An 18,760-nucleotide genomic window follows, 5' to 3' on the forward strand; every position below is an offset into this window, starting at 1 on the left:
ATTCAAACTATAATTTGACTATAATGAAACTGTAAAAATCGTAATTTAAACTATCAAAAACATAATTTCAAACTCATATTTAAAAGAATAAAATATTTTTAATCGAATTAGATGTTTATTACTAACTAATTTGGCAAGAAAATAGTTAATTAATGAGTTTAAAAATAAATAGTTAAATGTTGAAGTTAAATTAAAATTTTAAAAACATAAAGGGACTATTTTTGAAATTTTTCTTTAAGATTTAAAATAAACGGAGACAGCTCTTCAAAAGTTTTAAAAAAATATTAATGAAAAGAACTTCTCTTCCGATTTCGAACCCGATTAAATAAGTCTCTCAGTGGGCAATTTTTTTAACCGGGATCCTCATTAAGAGTCCCATTTTGGAGCAAAATCCAAAAATATGAACTAGCTATTTGAAACAGGCGGTTTTGATCACATGGACCTTAATGACCATGCAGTATTTATTCATTCACTGTTAGATTTAGGTTTATTAAAATTAGGAGTGGCAACGGGGTGGGACGGGGGCGGGTTTGCATCCCCCATTCCGTCCCCAATATATTCGGGAGCAGTTTCGGGGAATCCCAAAAAAATGTTTGGGGATTTTTTGGCACCCACACCCGCCCGCACGGTTCTCCACGGATTTTGGGAGTCCCCGATCCCCAAATAAAATTTAAAAAATTCTCCAAATTAAAAAATTATCCAATCCCTAAATTTAAAATTCATCACATGTTACTAGTGTAAAATATCAGTTTAGAGCAATAAAACAAAATTAAAGTACTGATATAATAAAAAAAACTCAGTATTCAGTGTCAGTACTGATATAATAAAAAAAATTCAGCATTTAGTACTGATATATTTTAATACATGTGATATACCAAGAGTAGCAATAAAACAAAATTAAAGTACTGATATAATAAAAAACTCAGCATTCAGTACTGTTATATCTAAATACATGTGATATACCAAGAGCATTAATAAAACTAAATTAAATTGTTATAGATGTAGATAATAATACTAACTAACTTATCACAATACTGATTATTTTTTTAATCACATTTAAATACTAATTATCTTAGATATATATATATATATAATATTTTATTTTATTGTTTGGGGATTTTGCGGAGATTTTACGGTCGGTTTTTCGGGGGCGGTTTGTAGATCCCCGCGGTTCGGGGATAGTAATACTCACCCGTCCAATTTTAATGTTCGGGGTTTAAATATCTCCCGCCCCCAGCCCCGCATCCAAAATTTTCGGTTTTTCCTGGACCCTGTCGGTTCGGATCTCCACGGTTGTCAGTTTTTCCCCACCCCATTGCCACCTCTAATTAAAATCTTAAGATAGAGATTCAAAAATTTTACGATTTAGATTTAATAAGCCTAAATTTAACAATGAATTCACTTGCTAATTAAGGTTTACATGGACATTCCTGTTTTGACAGGACAGGGGTAACAACAACCTTCAGCTAAAGTGAACAGGGATTACATACGGTGAGATAGAAGAAAAAAAGAAATTGGTCCGAGAGTGTAGATAGGACGCGCTAGAGCATGAGGATGGGAGAAGGTTGTAATAGAAAATCCCAAGAATGGAGGAGAGACGCGTGGATGGTCAGATGACGAATAGGATCTTAATAAAGATATGCTACACTCCAATGTCCCTCTCACTCACTGCTATTATCTTAATCCTTAATAGTTTGTTCATTTCATATCATTATAATTTATAAGATTTTTATATAAACCTTCTTATTACGCATCCATTCCTCAACACAAAAAATATGAAATAAAAAACATATAACATAAATAAAATATATTCACTTTGAATTCGTGATTGTGATTTCATTTTTATTTTGCAATTGTTATTTTAAATAACAATTTAGTTTTTTTTAATGAAAATACATATAACTCCATTAGATGAAAACCCAATAAGTACGAAAAGAAAATGGTAAGGAATCAAACCTTACAAGATCTACAACGAGATAAAAACGAATACAATGAGCAAAACAATCCATAAAATGTATAAATGCACAAAAATAATAAAACATATATTTCTTGAAAATCCAAATCCGCAAAAGAGCGTCTGCAATCCAATCTTCATCCTTTAAGCCGTACTGAATATTCGGACGTGGGTCCTTTCTTTTGTTGCAACCATATAAATCTATTGATCTATAGATAAAATAAATCATTTCCGCTCTTACTAAATCCGAAAAAGGTATAAGTAAAAGAATTATAGAGAGCAGATACAATTCAAGCGAATAAAAAGATCCGAAAAAATATATAAACACCAAATAAAAGAACAAGAACAAAAAAATATAAAAAAATAATAATCTGTTTGAGGAAGAAAAAGAACAGAAAAGAAGAGAAGCCAGCGGTAGTATAAAACAGATCAAAATGACAGTAAATAATAAATTAGTTAAATGGGTGAAAAAACATTAATCAGTGAAATTTTTAATACATCATATATATAAAAATTTTTATGTTAACTATCAAAATAATCAGCTGTAATTATCTAATTTAGTTAAAAGATTGGTTTTTTTCTTTTTTGAAAAAAAAAAATAAAATAAAAAAGTTACAGCTTTTATAACGTTACATTTATGAAAAGATTTTATTACTTTTGAACAGTTAAAAATACAAAATTTCGAATGTTAATAAAATAACACTTGTTTTTTTAGAGAAAAATAACGCTCTTTTAAGTGTTGAAAATTAATTCTCCTACTATTTAAAAACAAAATAAGCGTAGTCTAACCCTTCAATGTTTAATGAACAAAACTAAAATAAAAAAACAAAATTTTAATCAGATAAAAATGAGAAATAAAAAATTCAATTCGACAAATCTAAAAGGGTTTAAGGTGTAAAAACACCCCTAACATTTTGGGTCAGGGGTAATTTTACCTCTAACGTGTAAAATGATGTAATTTTACCTCTAACGTTGGTAGTTAAGAGCAATTTTATACCTAACGTTGATAAATTAGGTAAATTTGAAAAATAATTCATCAAACGGTCTTTTCAATCATGAATTTTATCATATTTTTTTCTAGATCCTCTTTCTTAAAGCATGCCTTGCTTGGATCTCGTGATGCTGCGATTTGTCCTCCTTCGAGACCCGAGCCCTCTGCGGGTCCTAGGTCCTATGCGGGTCCTAGGTCCTATGCGGCTACTCTTCTTGGTGCCGCTCCTTCTGCGGCCATTTCTCCTGACGTTCCTCCCCCCGTGGACCGATCTCTTATATCTAAAGAAGGCGGCTTTAAAGCCGTCAAAATTCAACAGGATATTTACAATGAAAGGCTCAATCTTTGTAAGCATTCTATTATCGGACGTATCACTCTTGCTAAAGGGGAATCTCCTTGGAAGCAGCCGGACTTGAAGGCCAAACTTTCATCTATTTGGGGTTGTTCTCCTAATTGGAAATTGATTTCTCTGGGTAGAGGTTTTTACCACATCATTCTTTCGTCCGCAGAGGCTCTCCAATCTGTTTGGAGTCGTGGTGCCATTGCTCTTAGACTTGGGATTATACGTTTCATTCCTTGGAGCCCGGGATTTAATCTGGACTCTCATAAATCTACATCTGCTCAAGTATGGGTCCGATTCTACAATCTTCCTTGGGAATTCTGGGATAAGCGGATCATGGCAAGCATTGCAAGGGCGACTGGGGTGCCTCTTCGTTTTGACAAGAATACTGTGGAGGGTGAAATGGGTCATTATGCTCGGATCTTGATTGATGTGGAGCTTTCTAAGGAAATTCAATACAAACTAAGGGTGGATACTGACACCTCTATGCATTGGATTTCCCTTGAATATGAAAGGCTTCCTGACTTATGCTCCATTTGCCATTCCATTGGTCATTCTGCTGGAGCTTATAGGAGGAACCTTCGTCGTGAAGAACATGTTCACATAAAGCAAAGAAATGGGAAGCAAAAGATGGGATCTCCCGAGCCTCGAGGTAGGTCTGTTACTCGGATTTGGAAACAGAAGCCATGAGTTCATATTGTTACTGGTGAATCCTCTAAAGGGGCTCCTGATAAAGGAGAGTCTGACAAACCTAACTGTGATTTGCAGATGGTACTTCATAGTTCAGTCAAGATTAGTGAGTCGGTTCTTGATTCTGATTCTGGCACGGCCCCCGCCTCTCCTTCTCTTGGCTTTCCATCTTATCAACTTGATAAAGAGTTGGGAATCTTGGGTTGGCAAACCTCTCATTCCAATCCTCAGGCTTCTAAATTTCCTACTTTGCAAATCATTGAGAATTCAGAAAATACTGATAGTTTGCAGGTGGTTAATGAACCAGCGGAAAAGACTTGGTCTAAAGTCCAGAAAAGAAAGAAGCCCAAAGATAACAGCATTCCCCTTGAGGTCAGTGGTAAACGTCATAGCAAGTCGCCTTTGCGGTTTCAATGATTGTGTTATTTTAGAATTGTAGGGGCATCGGTAATAATCGCACTCAACGAGCCCTGAAACTTCTGTGCCAACAATATCGTCCTGATTTTTTATGTCTTGCAGAACCTCTTGTTTGTTTTAGTGACACTTCTAATCGATTTTGGAGATCTTTGGGTCTTTCTCTCTTTGCGTGGAATGATAAGGATTCGCCGACTCTTTGGCTTCTTTCTAGGGATTCTTCTTCTCTTTCTCTTCATTCTTCTCATGTCCAACATGTTACTGTTCAACACCAGTTGGATGGTAAGTCTTTTCTGCTTTCTTTTGTCTATGGTAGTAACCTGGCTTCGAAAAGAAGGGAGTTATAGTCTTCTCTTTATGGTTGTGCCTTTCCACATAATAATTGGTTGGTGTTTGGGAATTTCAATGCTATTACGGGCTCTCATGAGAAACTTGGTTCTCCTCCCGCTGCTGGATCCTGCAAGGAATTCAGGAATTTTATTGATGATTGTGATCTTATTGATATTAATACTTTGGGTCAGAGGTTTACTTGGTCCAATGGTCGGCATGGGGCGGCTCATGTTGAATGTCGTCTCGATAGAGCTTTGGTGTCTGATGGCTTTTTAGATTCTTAGGACTTTATCTCTTGCACGGCTTTGGCAAGGTATAGTTCTGATCATTGCCCGATGCGACTTCAATGCAGATTTGGGGAACCAAGGATTGCGAGGTTCAGATTCTATGCCATGTGGACCACTAATTATTCTTTAAAGGGGGTAATTACTAATCATTGGACAATATCCCACATCTCTCTCCCTCCTGCACAACTATTATGTCATAAACTTCGAACTCTTAGGCCTATTCTCAGGGATTGGAATCAAAACGTGTTTGGCCGAATTGATTCTAATATCCATCTGGCAGAAGTTCATCTTGCCGATATTCAAAAGTAAATTTCAGAGCAAAGAGATTCTCCAGAGTTGAGTAGTGCTGCTTCTGCCGCCTAATTTACAACTTCTTCGGCAGGAGATGATGTACAGAGAGCAAAGCCGAGTTAAGTGGCTTAAAGAGGGGGATAGGAACACTAGTTTTTTCCAAAGGTCTACTAAAGTTAGAAAGACTTGGGCCAGCATTCATCATTTAAGAATCGGCGATAGGGGTGCCACTTCTGACACGGTAAGATTAGCTGATCATGTTATTGAGTATTTCTCTAATCTATTTCGTAGTTCTAGGGAGCATATTGATCTTTCTCCAATTAATGAGTCAATTCCTAACTTAGTAACTTCCTTGGAGAATGAGGAATTAATTTCTAAACCTTCCATTGAAGCTATTAAAGATACAGTCTTTTCCATGGATCCTGACAGTGCCCCTGGTCCTGATGGTTTTGGGGGAACTTTTTACCGTTTCTTTTGGGATATTATAGGGGAGGATGTTTGCAATATGGTTCAGGATTTCTTTGATCATGGTTGCATCCTGCCTGGTTTAAACTCTGGTATTATGGCTCTAATTCCTAAAGTTGCTGAAGCTGACAGAATAGAGAATTTTCGTCCAATTGTAATGAGTAACTTTGGTTTCAAAATCATCTCAAAAATTCTTGCAGATCGACTTGCAGTTATTGCAGCAAGGATTGTCTCTCCCAACCAGTATGGTTTCCTTAAAGGTAGAAGCATTCACCAGTGCATTGCCTTAGCTTTTGAGGGAGTTAATATGCTTGACAGAAAACGTTTTAGTGGTCACATGGCCTTAAAAATTGATATTCGTAAGGCTTTTGATACTTTATATTGGAACTTCCTCTTGGATGTATTGGACTCTTTTGGGTTTTCTCTCACTTTCAGAGATTGGATCCTAAACATTCTAGCATCTGTTCGTATTTCTGTGATGATTAACGGTTCTCCAAAGGGTTACTTTTCTTGTTCTAGAGGGGTTAGACAAGGGGACCCCATCTATCCTCTTCTGTTTGACATTGTTGAGGACTTTTTCTCTCGTTGGCTTGCTAAGATGGTGAGGGAGGTTACTTATTCTCCTATGTATTATTCTGGTGGAAATTCTTTTCCCTCTCACCTTCTTTTTGCTGATGACATGCTCATTTTTGGAGTGGCATCCTTAAGCAATTTGCATATTCTCAAGAATTTCTTCCTGCTATATGGATAGATCTCTGGTCAGCAGGTTAGTTGGGACAAATCTGCTGTCTTTTTTGGTTCTCAGGTGAGTCCCTCGAGGAGGGTTCGTCTTGCTCACTGTCTTGGCATCCGTTTGGAGTGTCTCCCCTTCAGTTACTTAGGAGTCCCTCTATTTAAAGGAGCTCCACGAGCTTGTTATCTCAGTAGCCTTGCAGACAAATTTCTATCTCAATTTAGCAAGTGGAAAGGTAGCTCTCTCTCCTTTACAGGGCGTTCAACTCTAATTAAATATACTATTACTGGTTCTTTGGTTCACTCATTCTTGATCTATAAGTGGCCAGTGGGTTTGTTGAATAAGCTCAATAGAAGTGTTAGGAATTTCCTTTAGACGGGTTGTGTTGACCAGAGAAAGTCAATCACGGTTCCCTGGAAAACTTGTTGCAAAAGTTTGGAGGATGGAGGTTTGGGCATTAAGGACTTTAGGATCTTTAACCAGGCTTTCTTGGGTAAGATATGTTGGGAATTAATTCAAGGCACCAGTGTTGCTATTTCTCTGATGAAGTCTAGATTTCTGGCTGTCTCTGGTTTGCCTAAAGCTTCCATTGCTCCGTCCTCGATTTGGTCTTCTTGTAAGTTTGTTTATTCATCCATTTGGGACCAGACCTTTTGGTGGATTGGCCAGTCTTCAAAGCTCAATTTCTGGACAGATAGGTGGATCATTCCATCGATGGCGGACAAATTGGGTCTTGATCATCAGGATAAGCGTTCACGCTTTAATTCTGTTGATGATTTTTTGGTTAATTCGGAGTGGCTTTACTTAGGCACTCTTCCTTTGGTTGTTCAAGACAGTATTCGATCTATTCACAGGGGTAGAGATGATCTTGATTTCTGCGTTTGGCAGCCCTCTACGAAGGGTATTTTCTCTGCCAAAGAGTACTATTCGATTATCAGTCCTATTTCCTCTTCGGTGGACTGGTATAAATTTGTTTGGAATGCTCACACTCCCCCTTCTTGTTCCTTCACTTTCTGGAGAGTTTTGCATGGCCGGGTTCTGACTCACGACCTCCTGCAGCATCTTGGATTCTCCTTTGCCTCTCATTGTGTTCTATGTGGTAGGGATGCTGAGTCCATTAACCACCTATTCATTAGCTGTTCTTTTGCAGATTCTCTTTGGAGGGCCCTTGAGTTTCACTTTGACTGCTCTTTGCCTCGTTATTCACAATTCATCCACTTCTTCAACTCTCTTCGTAGCATTCAATTTGGCTCACATGTGTCGATGATCTGGCGTGTTGCCGTTGTCACTTGCATCTGGTTAATCTGGCATTGCATGAATGAAGCAATCTTTAAGGAAGTTTCTCTTTCTATTCAGCACTCGAAGATCACCCTCTTTCGAATGATTCGAGAGTCCTTTGCCACTTCTAAAGGTTTTTGCTCTTCACGGAGATATGATGCTATCTTATCCCGTCTTCTGGCTTCTCCTAGGCCGCCTCCGGCTCCCAACATTATTCCGGTCCATTGGCTTAAACCTCCTCCGCGATGGGTTAAAGTCAATGTGGACGGCTCTGCTTTTGGCACTCCAGGCGAGGCAGGAGCGCGAGGTATTTTTCGCAACTATCGTGGATTTCCCAGGCTGAATTGAGAGCCGCTATTTTTGCAATTGAACTTGCTTGGGAGAAAAATTGGCATCAGCTTTGGGTTGAGTCAGACTCAATGTACGTTGTTAATCTGCTTAGACATCGTTTCATGGATGTTCCTTGGAGTATTCGTCAAGAATGGTTGCATTGTCTCAGCATTTGCTCTAGGATGAACATTCTTTTTTCACACATCTTTAGGGAAGGAAATAGAGTTACTGATGCACTGGCAAAGTTTGGAGTCTCTTCCTCAGTGATCAATTGGTGGCCTTCAGCTCTTGCTTTTTGCCACAGGTTTATCAATGATGACATTTGTAGTATTTCCCACTTGCGTTTTTCTTGACTTTCCTAAACTTTTCTCCTCCCCCTTCTTTTTGTTTGTTCTCATTCCTCCTCTCTTGTTCTCCTTCCTCCTCTCTATTGCGGGTTTGTCAGTTCTTGGGCCACGGGTGCTCACCCCGCCTAAGTTCTGTCTCGTCTCAATTTCTATCAAAAAAAGAATGAATTGATATGCAATTGATGTAGAATAAGGAACAAACATATCCGTGTTTTATAATAGTGCCTAAAATTAATCCAAATTATTAACGTTAAAGATAAAATTGTACCATATTAAATGTTAGGAGTAAAATGGTTTCTGATTCAAACCAAACTAAAATGATGACAAATATCAAAATGTTTTGTACCATACATAGATATACTAAGTGAATTATCGTGGTGTTTTTTTTTTTTTTTTTTTTTTTTGTTTTGTCGCAGAGCGCTTGCCTTTAGAGGACCCTGCAAGGGCCAACTCTTTGTCGAGTCGTTGCGTCCTGAGTGATGATGAATCTTATCAATAAGTGGGCCTCAATATATATAGTATTTAGGTCTACTTATATTATATATTTATATGCATTAGTGGCATGTAACGTTTAGATATAGGGAAAATTACAAAACTAGGTCAAATGGGAGGCCCATTTACATATTTAACCCATTTACTCAACCTATTACATATCTAGACTCATTTTGTGTGACTTTCCCGTAATACCCCTACCCTTCCCACTTCCCCTCACTCTATCGGTTTCTCTCCCCTGTTCTCCTTGGTGCGCGAAAACGGTTTGGCTCCTCCATTAATGATTTGAAGACTTTTGATCTTCCTATTTGCCTTTAAATTGCATGAAATCTGCACCATGTTTCCAAATCACAATGAAGTTCTCTTTTCATCTCTTGATTCTGCAACTTCCTCACCCTAGAAAACGAAGCCATGGTTCTTCATCTTCCTGTTCGTTAATTGGTTTCTTTCTTCTTGTTACCATTCCAGAAATGGTTATTCTACGTTATTTCCGTCGTTCTTCCCAGTTTATCATACTGTTAGGAGCGAAAAATATAAGTATCTGTTGTTTTTCCTGCGTTTTCCATGAATTCACTTCGCGTAGTCGATGAATTCGCGGAGATCTGCGAAGAGAACGAGCCTGAAACTTGATGATCTACTTCGCGAATCGATGAATTCGCGACGTTCTGCGAAGAGAAAGAGTCTGAAACGTATGGATCTACCTCGCGAATCTATTAGTTCGCGAAGTCTGCGAATAGATCCTTACGTTTCAGACCTCGCAGACTTCGCGAAAGCATCGATATGCGACGTAGATAGTCACATTTCAGACCTCGCAGACTTCGCGAAAGAATCGTTATGCGAAGTAAAATCACCTCTTCCCATGCACATTTACATTCGCATGCTTCGCTAATTTTCATTTCGCGAATCCAAAATCGTCCTTTTTCATAACTAACACGGTTAATTTTTTCTGTAGATGGTTGAATACGTAACATCCCTTTCTGGAAGGCGGCGTACTGGGCTGCAGGGAAGATGATTTTCCTTCCTGTATAGGGATGAACTTCCCTTGACACATTCACTCCTGAAATGATTCGTTAGGAGAGATTGTGTCAATCTCGGGGTGCACCATGGGACACGTCCATCCTATGGTGCCAATCTTCAAAGTGGACCTAACTTAATCCGGTGCCAATTTTAAAGCGGATGAGTAATCTTCGTTTCAAAATTGGTACCAGATTAGTTATTGTGGCAATCTTGTTGTAAATTTTGATAATATTATGATTTGAATGTTGTTATTGTGGCAATCTTTTTGTAAATTTTGATAATGTTATGATTTGAATGTTATAATCCGTTGTTGTTTGCCCTTTTTTGCTATATACTACTTCGCGAATTAGCTTCAAAACACATCCAGGCTTCGCATATGCGAACTAAATTCATCAAGCAAACCCAAACATTTACTTCGCAGACTTCGCATAGTATGGAATATGCGAAGTCAGACGGGATGGGGCGAGCCGCGCGTAAATATTGTGGGTATTTTTGGAAAGTCACACAAAATGAGTCTAGATATGTAATAGGTTGAGTAAATGGGTTAAATATGTAAATGGCCTCCCATTTGACATAGTTTTGTAATTTTCCCTTAGATATAATTAGAGTTTATCTCTACGGTTAAAGTTAGAATCAGTTTAGGCCTCTACCCAATATATATTCACACTCTGTCTAACCTAATTTATTAAGCCTCAATACAATCTTCAGAGCAAAAAAAAAAGGGTAAATTACACCTATGGCCACTGAACTTTATCCATTTTCACATTATGGCCACTGAATTTCATTTTTTCCCGGTATAGCCACTGAACTTTACATTTTTTAACACCGGTGGCCACTTAACGCCTCAAAACGACCGTTGACGGCTAAAAATAAAAAATCCAAAACATTAATAATATTCTAAGGAACTTTAATTCTAGAAATTTTTTGTTTTGAGGTCATTTAGGTGTTGTTTGATTAGGAGAGAGAAAGTGATTTTTTAGAGAGAGAAAGCTCCAAAAAAATGTGATTTTCGCAAAATAAAAAAATGTGATTCCATGGTAAATATCGTTCTGAACAACTTTAATTCTTGAATATTTTCATTTTGAGGTCGTTAACGATCGTTACCGGTCATTTTGAGAAGTTAGTTAAAATTCAGTGGCTACCAGTGTTAAAAAAGTGTAAAGTTCAGTGGCCATACCGCGAATAAATAAAGTTCAGTGACCATAATGTAAAAATATGTAAATTTCAGTAGCCATGGGTGTAATTTACCCAAAAAAAAAAAAAAGAAACATAAACTCTAGACCTATCTATCAACTCCCTATACTTCTTTCCTTCTTCTCCCACTCTCACTAATATCTCTTTTTTTTCCTTCCTCCACTTTCCTTCTTTCAACCTATACTTTTCCTTCGTCTTATCTCATGTTCATTAATTACATAGGGCACGTTTGGTTGCTCTCCTGTTTGCCTTTTCATTTTAAAAGGAAGAGTTTTAGGTGTTTGGTTAGTAACTTCCTGTTTGCCTTTTAAATCTGAAAAGCAGCATTAGGTGTTTGGTTTGACCTGTTTTTTGCATTTCACACCTGAAAAGCAACCTTTTACAAAAGCAGAGAATCTCTGCTTTTTTGAAAAAACAGCTTTTTCCAACAGGAAACAGCAAACCGGAACATGAAACAACAAATAGCAACAGTAAACGGCAGCAGCAAACCGTAACAGCAAACAGCAATAGCAAATAGTAGGTAAAACAAACGGGCACATAGTCTGGCTTGTTTGGCTACTTGCTGTTTGCCTTTGGAAAAATTTGTTTTTCCAAAAAGCAGAGATTCTCTGTTTTTGTAAAAAGCTACTTTTCAGCTGTAAAAGACAAACATGAGATGAAAAATAGGTAACCAAACAACCAATAGTTCTTCCCGCGCCCGTATTGTGCCCCGCGACGGATTACCCGTTTAATCCCCGATAACATATTATTAATCATAGAAAATAAAAAATACGCATAGAAAAATTTGAACCTATGATTAATCCGATCCAAATGTTTTACCTCTGTTTCACTTTATATCTATTTGTTCATCATATTCTCTTATTTTCTTTTTTTCTCTATTATTTTCATTTATTTCTTTTTTCATATATTCTTTTAAACTTTAAATGGGTAAACGGGGATACCCGCGGGGTCGGGGATTCCTCGCTAGACGGGGACGGGGATGAATTTTGTCCCCGTTTGTTTCGCAGGGCTGGTATGGGGATTCCCCATTTAGTCGGGGAACGGGGATGAGAACTCCAATCCCCGCCCCGTTTACATCCCTAGCTTGAACATAGGTTGGCTTATCACTAACTGGCCGGGGATGGAGCACATTTCCCACTTCTAGACTCTCGAACACTTCAGACAAGGGTCGAGTAAAAATGGAGAACTTCTTTTTTTCCTTATTATGCTGAGAGTGTTGAACTTACTGTGGTTAGAGAGCACATCGATGTGAGACCGTCTTTAGTGGAGTGGATGTTGATGGGGTAGACCGTGATATGAATCGGGGGGTAGGATACACCATAGCTGCTTTAGGAGTCTCAATAACCAGCGACTCATTCATGATCTCTTGGATCAACCTCTTCAGCTTAGTTTTGAATTCACATGAAGGACTTGTTTGATTGCTTCTCAGAGATCATGATCTCTCACCATCCCCCTGGAGCCATGAACTTCCTTCCTTAATTCCCCATCTCGACTAGTTGCCTTATCAGCCTTATCATTCTCAGAAGCCTTTAAATCATTAAGAGCACACTTGAACTCGTCAAAAAAGAGGTACTTGGCTAAGGTCTCTTGCACTATACTCACAAAATTGTTGTTTGAATTGCTAGACTGGACCATGACTTTGATTTCTAACAAGGAAAGAGGAAGGATGTATGAGAAAGATTTTTAAGCCTTGTGAACTTTTGATGATTTGATGCATGTACGAGCTGAGTGTTAGAGCTATCAACTTGTGCCTCCCACCAATGAATATATGATTTGTGGTGTGTGCTTTTTCTTATAACATGGTTACAATTTTTCTTTGCCCGACTGGACAATCTTGAATGGAGCTAGTCCTTTTACCCGGACTGATATAGCATTTATCTGCCCTAACCTACTTTTTGAATTGCGGGTTCAAATGGTAGCACTAGAAACCTTCTTAACTGTTATGCACATATTAGCATGAAACTTATTGCATTAATACTAAACTTCTCTCTCTTACTATAAATAAAAGTAAAATTGTGAAAATATTTCTAAAAATGCATTGATAATACAAAACGACATATAAAAAAGAACAAATTTAAAAATTTAAAACGTCATATAATAAAAAAATGGAGTCATTTTTTACGTTATATTTGTACTTCGGCAATAACATTATAGACGAATTTATACAAGTAAAATGATATAATTGATTATACTAAGAAGAAGAAATAATAATTACATTAGGTAAAGACTATGCTTACTTTGTTTTTTACAAAGTAAGCCATACTTTGTGTGTTTTCACCACTGGATTAATTTTATGTTTCATCATCCAATGGTGAAAACACACCAAGTAATGGTACTTTGTCAAAAACAAAGTAACCATAGAAGGCACCATTACATTATGGCCCAAGATTATCACTATCACTATGTTTTAAGCCCTCGCCTCTTGAACCTGTCCCATTTAGTCCCCTCTACTTAGTGACAAAATGGGACAAGTCTAGGAGGCAGAGCAAATACCAGGGAAAATTAGACAACAATAATACAAAATAATATCAAATAAATAAAAAACGAATAACTCAATATAAAATTTTAATTTACTTTAATCTGGAAATTGAGATTATTACCAAGTATGGCTTGAAAAATTACATCACCCAATATTTTCTTATTTTAACGTGTGTGTGTATATACATATATATATTCTTGTTAATGAAAATAATGCGCATTCCAGCAATAGATTAACAAAGTAAATACACACTTAAATGACAATGACAGCTTATAACATCGATTAGAAGGTAAGAACACCAGACCAAAAATACTTTCTACTAAATTTGTCATAAGCATAATGTATGTTTGGAATGAGTTATTATGTTACTAAAGACAGCAGGAAGGTCTAACAGGAGAATGCATCACTTCAGACCAAAGAATTTAACAAAAATGTACGAAGACAAAACATACTGTTTTGCGTATATGGAGTAGCTTATTTCTAACCCCAAAAAATAAAAAAAGAGGACTCTTCATGTCACTCCATCACAATTACAATATGTCCACCACTTTGACATGGCAGAAGCCTAGTTTTCCAACGAAATTATTCGCCACCATCAGGTCATCCGTCCGTCCCAGAAACATTGTACGAGAGAAACCGGACGAAAGCTAGTTGACGACATCAACAATAACCTTGCGAGACTTGAGAACTGACCACCTCATGCGCCGATAGTATGCAGCCTGAAGTAATGCCAGTGAGAGTACAAAGATCCACTTGAAACCCATCTGCAGAACAGGTTTATGTATGTATCATCAGGTAAAACTTAGCTATTGATGGTGTCAGGCAAAAGAAACATGAATTGAAGTCAAAATTATACCAGTTTCCGTTCTTCCATCTCTGGTTCTGCAGCCCACGTCAAAAATGATACAACATCTTTTCCCATCTGCAAAAGAAAAGAATACCTCAAATCTGAGAAACTCTAATCTAGTAGCTATTATTATGCATAACCAACGAATGGAATGAAAACCTGTGCTTCAGTAGCAGGGGTGCCATCTTCATACTCAACAGCACCATCATTCAGCATTTTAGGCATAGCAATAGCTCCCCCAGGAAAGTATGGATTGTAATGCAACCCCTCCCTTATCTACAGCATTCATTGTTTTAAATTAATTTGAGATTAGCTACAGGATAACTGCATAACAATTAAGCAAGCAAAAACATAAACTCTGCATATTCACAATAATAATAACACTCCCTCCTAGTTTTTCATCAGGATTAGACTGATGTATCCTTAATACTTCTCTCCTAAAACTCTACTTTCCATGTCAAAATTCTCTTTCTTCTTAATTACTATATGATTGTCACGATTAAACCTAAACCTCTCTTGTGGAGTAAATAAGAGAAAATTTGAAAAATAAAATTGCCAAAAGCACATAGGTAGTATAAAATGTCATGTAAAAAGGAACAAATTGATCAACTTTAAACGCAATTGCCATGGAACCAATTGAACTGAAAGCGTGCACAACACATGTTCATCTTACCATATCCTGAAATTAAATCAACAAATGGGGTTGCCAGGAATCAAACCTTTGATCACTTGGTCAAAGAGATTCTTATACCATGTCATGGAACCAATTCAACTAAAAGCTTAAGCTGATAGTTAAGGCCAAATTCATATTAATATCTGTCAGTAATTAAAAATGGAGTAACAAGAAAAGATACATATAACTTTCATATGCACAAAGAATCCACATGACGAAATTCATCATTGCAGTAAAGAAAACTTAACCTAGAAAGAAATTTGTACCCAAAAAAAAGCAACAGAAATATGAGAAAACACTTCAGCACAAGAAGAAGTAAATCCCAAGGTATTGCATGCATCCTTAACAGTGAAACTCGAGATTAGTTGTAGAAACCTATATAGAGGGTCAGGCATCCTCCAACTTTTCACCAACTAAACCTGGGATATATCAAAGAAGAATAAATGTGTTGTGCATATATCAAAGCTTTTTCTTCACAACTTGGCCAATGATGTTTATCATTTAATTTCCCACCCTATATCAACTAGCAAACTTTACTTATTACATATGATATAATATTCATATGAGATTGATTGCATGACAGAAATTTCCTTCTCATGTATCATGTACAAAAACCATAATGAAAAAGCGCCCAAAGGCAAAACTTACTTGAACACCAGCAGGAGGGTCACGGTAACCAGTTAAAAGAGCGAAGACATAGTTCTGACCATTGTGACGAGCCTGCAAGAAAAGAAAAGGAGTAAGGAATTTTGTGAATACACCATCTGAACTTCCAAAACAATAAAAGCCACAGGTAGGAATTACTTTGGTAATAAGACTAAGATCGGGCGGATAGGCTCCTCCATTAGCAAATCTAGCTGCTTGTTCATTTCCATATGGCTGAGGAAACCGATCACTGAGTTTTCCAGGGCGAGTAAACATCTCCCCCTCATCATTAGGCCCGTCAACCACCTCAATCTCAGCTGCCATAGCTTTCACCTCCTCCTCTGTATATGCAACACCAACCAAATCACGATATGATACCAAAGACATGGAGTGGCAAGATGCACACACTTGCTGGTAGACTTGGTGACCACGGCGAATCCTGCCACAACAAAAAGGACCCATTAACCACAACATCAAACTCTCAATTATACAAACAATTACACATAGATGTCAATCTAGAAAGGAAAAATATCCTGAAGAAGTTAGGAAACACCCATCCCTTTTGTTTTCACAGATATGAAACCAACAGTACAGAACAGAAGGCATGGAGAAAGGGGGCAGACAAAAGGAGAAAAGAAAAGAATGCAGAAGAAAAACATGTTCAAAAATTTATCCCAACCTTTTGTTGAACTGTTAAAATTAATAGCATTTTCACATTAAAGACATTATAAACGAATAAAAAGGCAAAAGAAAGCAGAGCGTCATATTAAAGGGAAGATGATTTTCAAGTAAGACTTGAAACAAGTTATATTTGTAAGCAATATTTATTTATTTATTAAGGAAAAGAAAAAAAGAATAGGGAATTGTGATCAAGCGGAATTGGCAAAAGACAGGAAGATTATACTACTTACGAAGCATGGTCATATGAACTTAAAATGCCTTCGTGAGGCCAGGGATAGCTTGGACATGCTAAGCCATGCTCTGCCTCGTCAGCAGATGCTACTGTTCCGAAACTCAGAAGGCCTGAAAGACCAGCTCCAATAAGCCCAAAAGTTTGTAGGTACTTCATACCCCCAGATCCATCATCATTGGGAATTTTCTTAGAAGGAAATTTAGACAAAAATGGAGATGCCTGCAGAACATTAAATGTGAAACAATTAGCAGAAGTCTTCTGCAGCCTAAAAGCAAACTAAGGTGTACACCAGCAATGTTATTTTTAACATGCTATGATGCTATAATTAAATTCTATAATTAGGAGATGAACACTGCCAATCACAAACAGGATAGATAAGAGAATTTGAATTGTATGATCTTCCCCGAAAAATGAACACACAACAACAGGAGATATCAAGTAAACAAAACTAAGAACAAACAAATGAAAAGAAAAGGGGGAAGAAAAATCTTACAGTAGAGAGTGACTGAAGTTTCCTCCTCAAGAGCTGGTGGATCACACCTCCAGCCATTGCAGTTATTTCCTGTATTGGGTTCACTAATAATAATAAAAAATAAGAAGAATTAGATGTAATTGTGAATGGAGAATTAGAAAATTCAAGAAGCTGAAATGCAAAGATAGAAAATTCAGAATTTATGTACTTTTTTACAACAAAGTTTCAGTGTAAGATTTTCTAAGCTGCTTAATTAGTGGATTATAACTAGGCTGAGCATTCACGCATTAAAATTAATATATGCACTAAACCAGACCAAATCATGTCAACCTAGCTCAATAATGAGCAATACTATGAGGTTCAGCAAACGTATATATATAAACATTTCTAAGCTTCAACCACCATAGAATGGGGAGGGGAAAAAAGGAAAATTTCCAATCTTTTCTTTGTCTCATGAAAGTTATTAAGTACAAAATTGACATAAGCATACAGAGAGTTCTAGTTTCTGATCCTACAGGATGTCCTAGATGTATTCTTTACATTTGAAAGTAGGAACCAACACAGTTCTAGCTTCTCAGATGCAATCTTAATTCTCATTAAAGATTTCCACAATCTGAGTCCAAACTCAAACATCAGAATACAAACAAACTATATGGCCAAACATACAAATGACGATGTTGTTCAAATCTCCAACCGCGAGAGAAAACAAAAAAAAAAAGGAGATTTTTAGCAAAAGCTTCATAAATACATCTCTTTTCACTAGCCAGGTCTTTAAATATTCGAATTTTTGTTATAAGCTTAAAAAGGAAATAGGAATTGCGTAGGCTCCTAGCTTTGTAGATCGTATAACACGCACAAAATTAGACACGCAACTGAAAACCCAATAGGAAAATAAACAAATCTTATATACGATATGCCCAATACAAATCGAGCCTAAACCTAATGCCTCACACCGATTTTTTCAAGTGGACAAATCTAAAAATTACAACAACCTTAATCTCAACACTCTCAGATAGAAACCTAAGTTCAAAGCATAAGGAAATGATAGAATGATTGTAAAAGGTCCTCAAACGAAAACAAAATCCTAAAGATAAGTGAAATCGCAGAAAGATAGTAAAGGGAATATACATTGAAGTGCAGGAAAGCCCTAGTATGATTTGATAGATCAAAAAAAGAATCAGAGAAAAGAAGGATCAGAAAGAAAATAAGAAGAGAAGTTACCAGATGAAGAAAAGAGAGATGGAAGTGGTCAAAAAAGCAGCCGCAGCTGAGAGATCCAAAACGAACGATAGAACACGGGAGGAAGACAACATATGCATACTATTAGTTAGTTCCCCTTCCGATAAATTTTCTGGGCTTTATGGGTGGGCTTAACGAATTGGATCCTTTCCTTTTGGGTTGGGTTTCAAGGTCCATGGCCTTTTCTATTTTCTTCTTTTTTCCTCTTTTCCTTTGCACGGAGAAGAAATAATTTAAAGAAATTAAAAAGACACTAACAAGTTTAAGAGTATGATAAAATATTTATTCCTTGTATACTCCAATGATGGATTATTTTAATAGTTTAAAATTATAACCTTA

At 36.9% G+C, this 18,760-nt stretch overlaps 1 protein-coding gene across 1 annotated transcript; it reads right to left on the reverse strand.

Moving 5' to 3' along the window:
- Positions 1-13,933: 13,933 nt before the first annotated feature.
- On the reverse strand, positions 13,934-18,520 carry LOC136232671 (cytochrome c1-2, heme protein, mitochondrial). The gene is made up of 8 exons (XM_066021991.1): positions 18,404-18,520; positions 17,204-17,286; positions 16,709-16,929; positions 15,957-16,236; positions 15,801-15,872; positions 14,639-14,755; positions 14,489-14,554; positions 13,934-14,396 (listed from the first exon to the last, which is right to left on the reverse strand). Exons 2-8 carry the CDS (start codon positions 17,258-17,260, stop codon positions 14,280-14,282), a joined length of 930 nt encoding a protein of 309 aa, XP_065878063.1. The 5' UTR covers positions 17,261-17,286; positions 18,404-18,520; the 3' UTR covers positions 13,934-14,279.
- Positions 18,521-18,760: the final 240 nt, after the last annotated feature.

This window comes from Euphorbia lathyris, chromosome 6 (assembly GCF_963576675.1).
Source record: "Euphorbia lathyris chromosome 6, ddEupLath1.1, whole genome shotgun sequence".
In the NCBI taxonomy this organism is placed as follows: domain Eukaryota; kingdom Viridiplantae; phylum Streptophyta; class Magnoliopsida; order Malpighiales; family Euphorbiaceae; genus Euphorbia; species Euphorbia lathyris.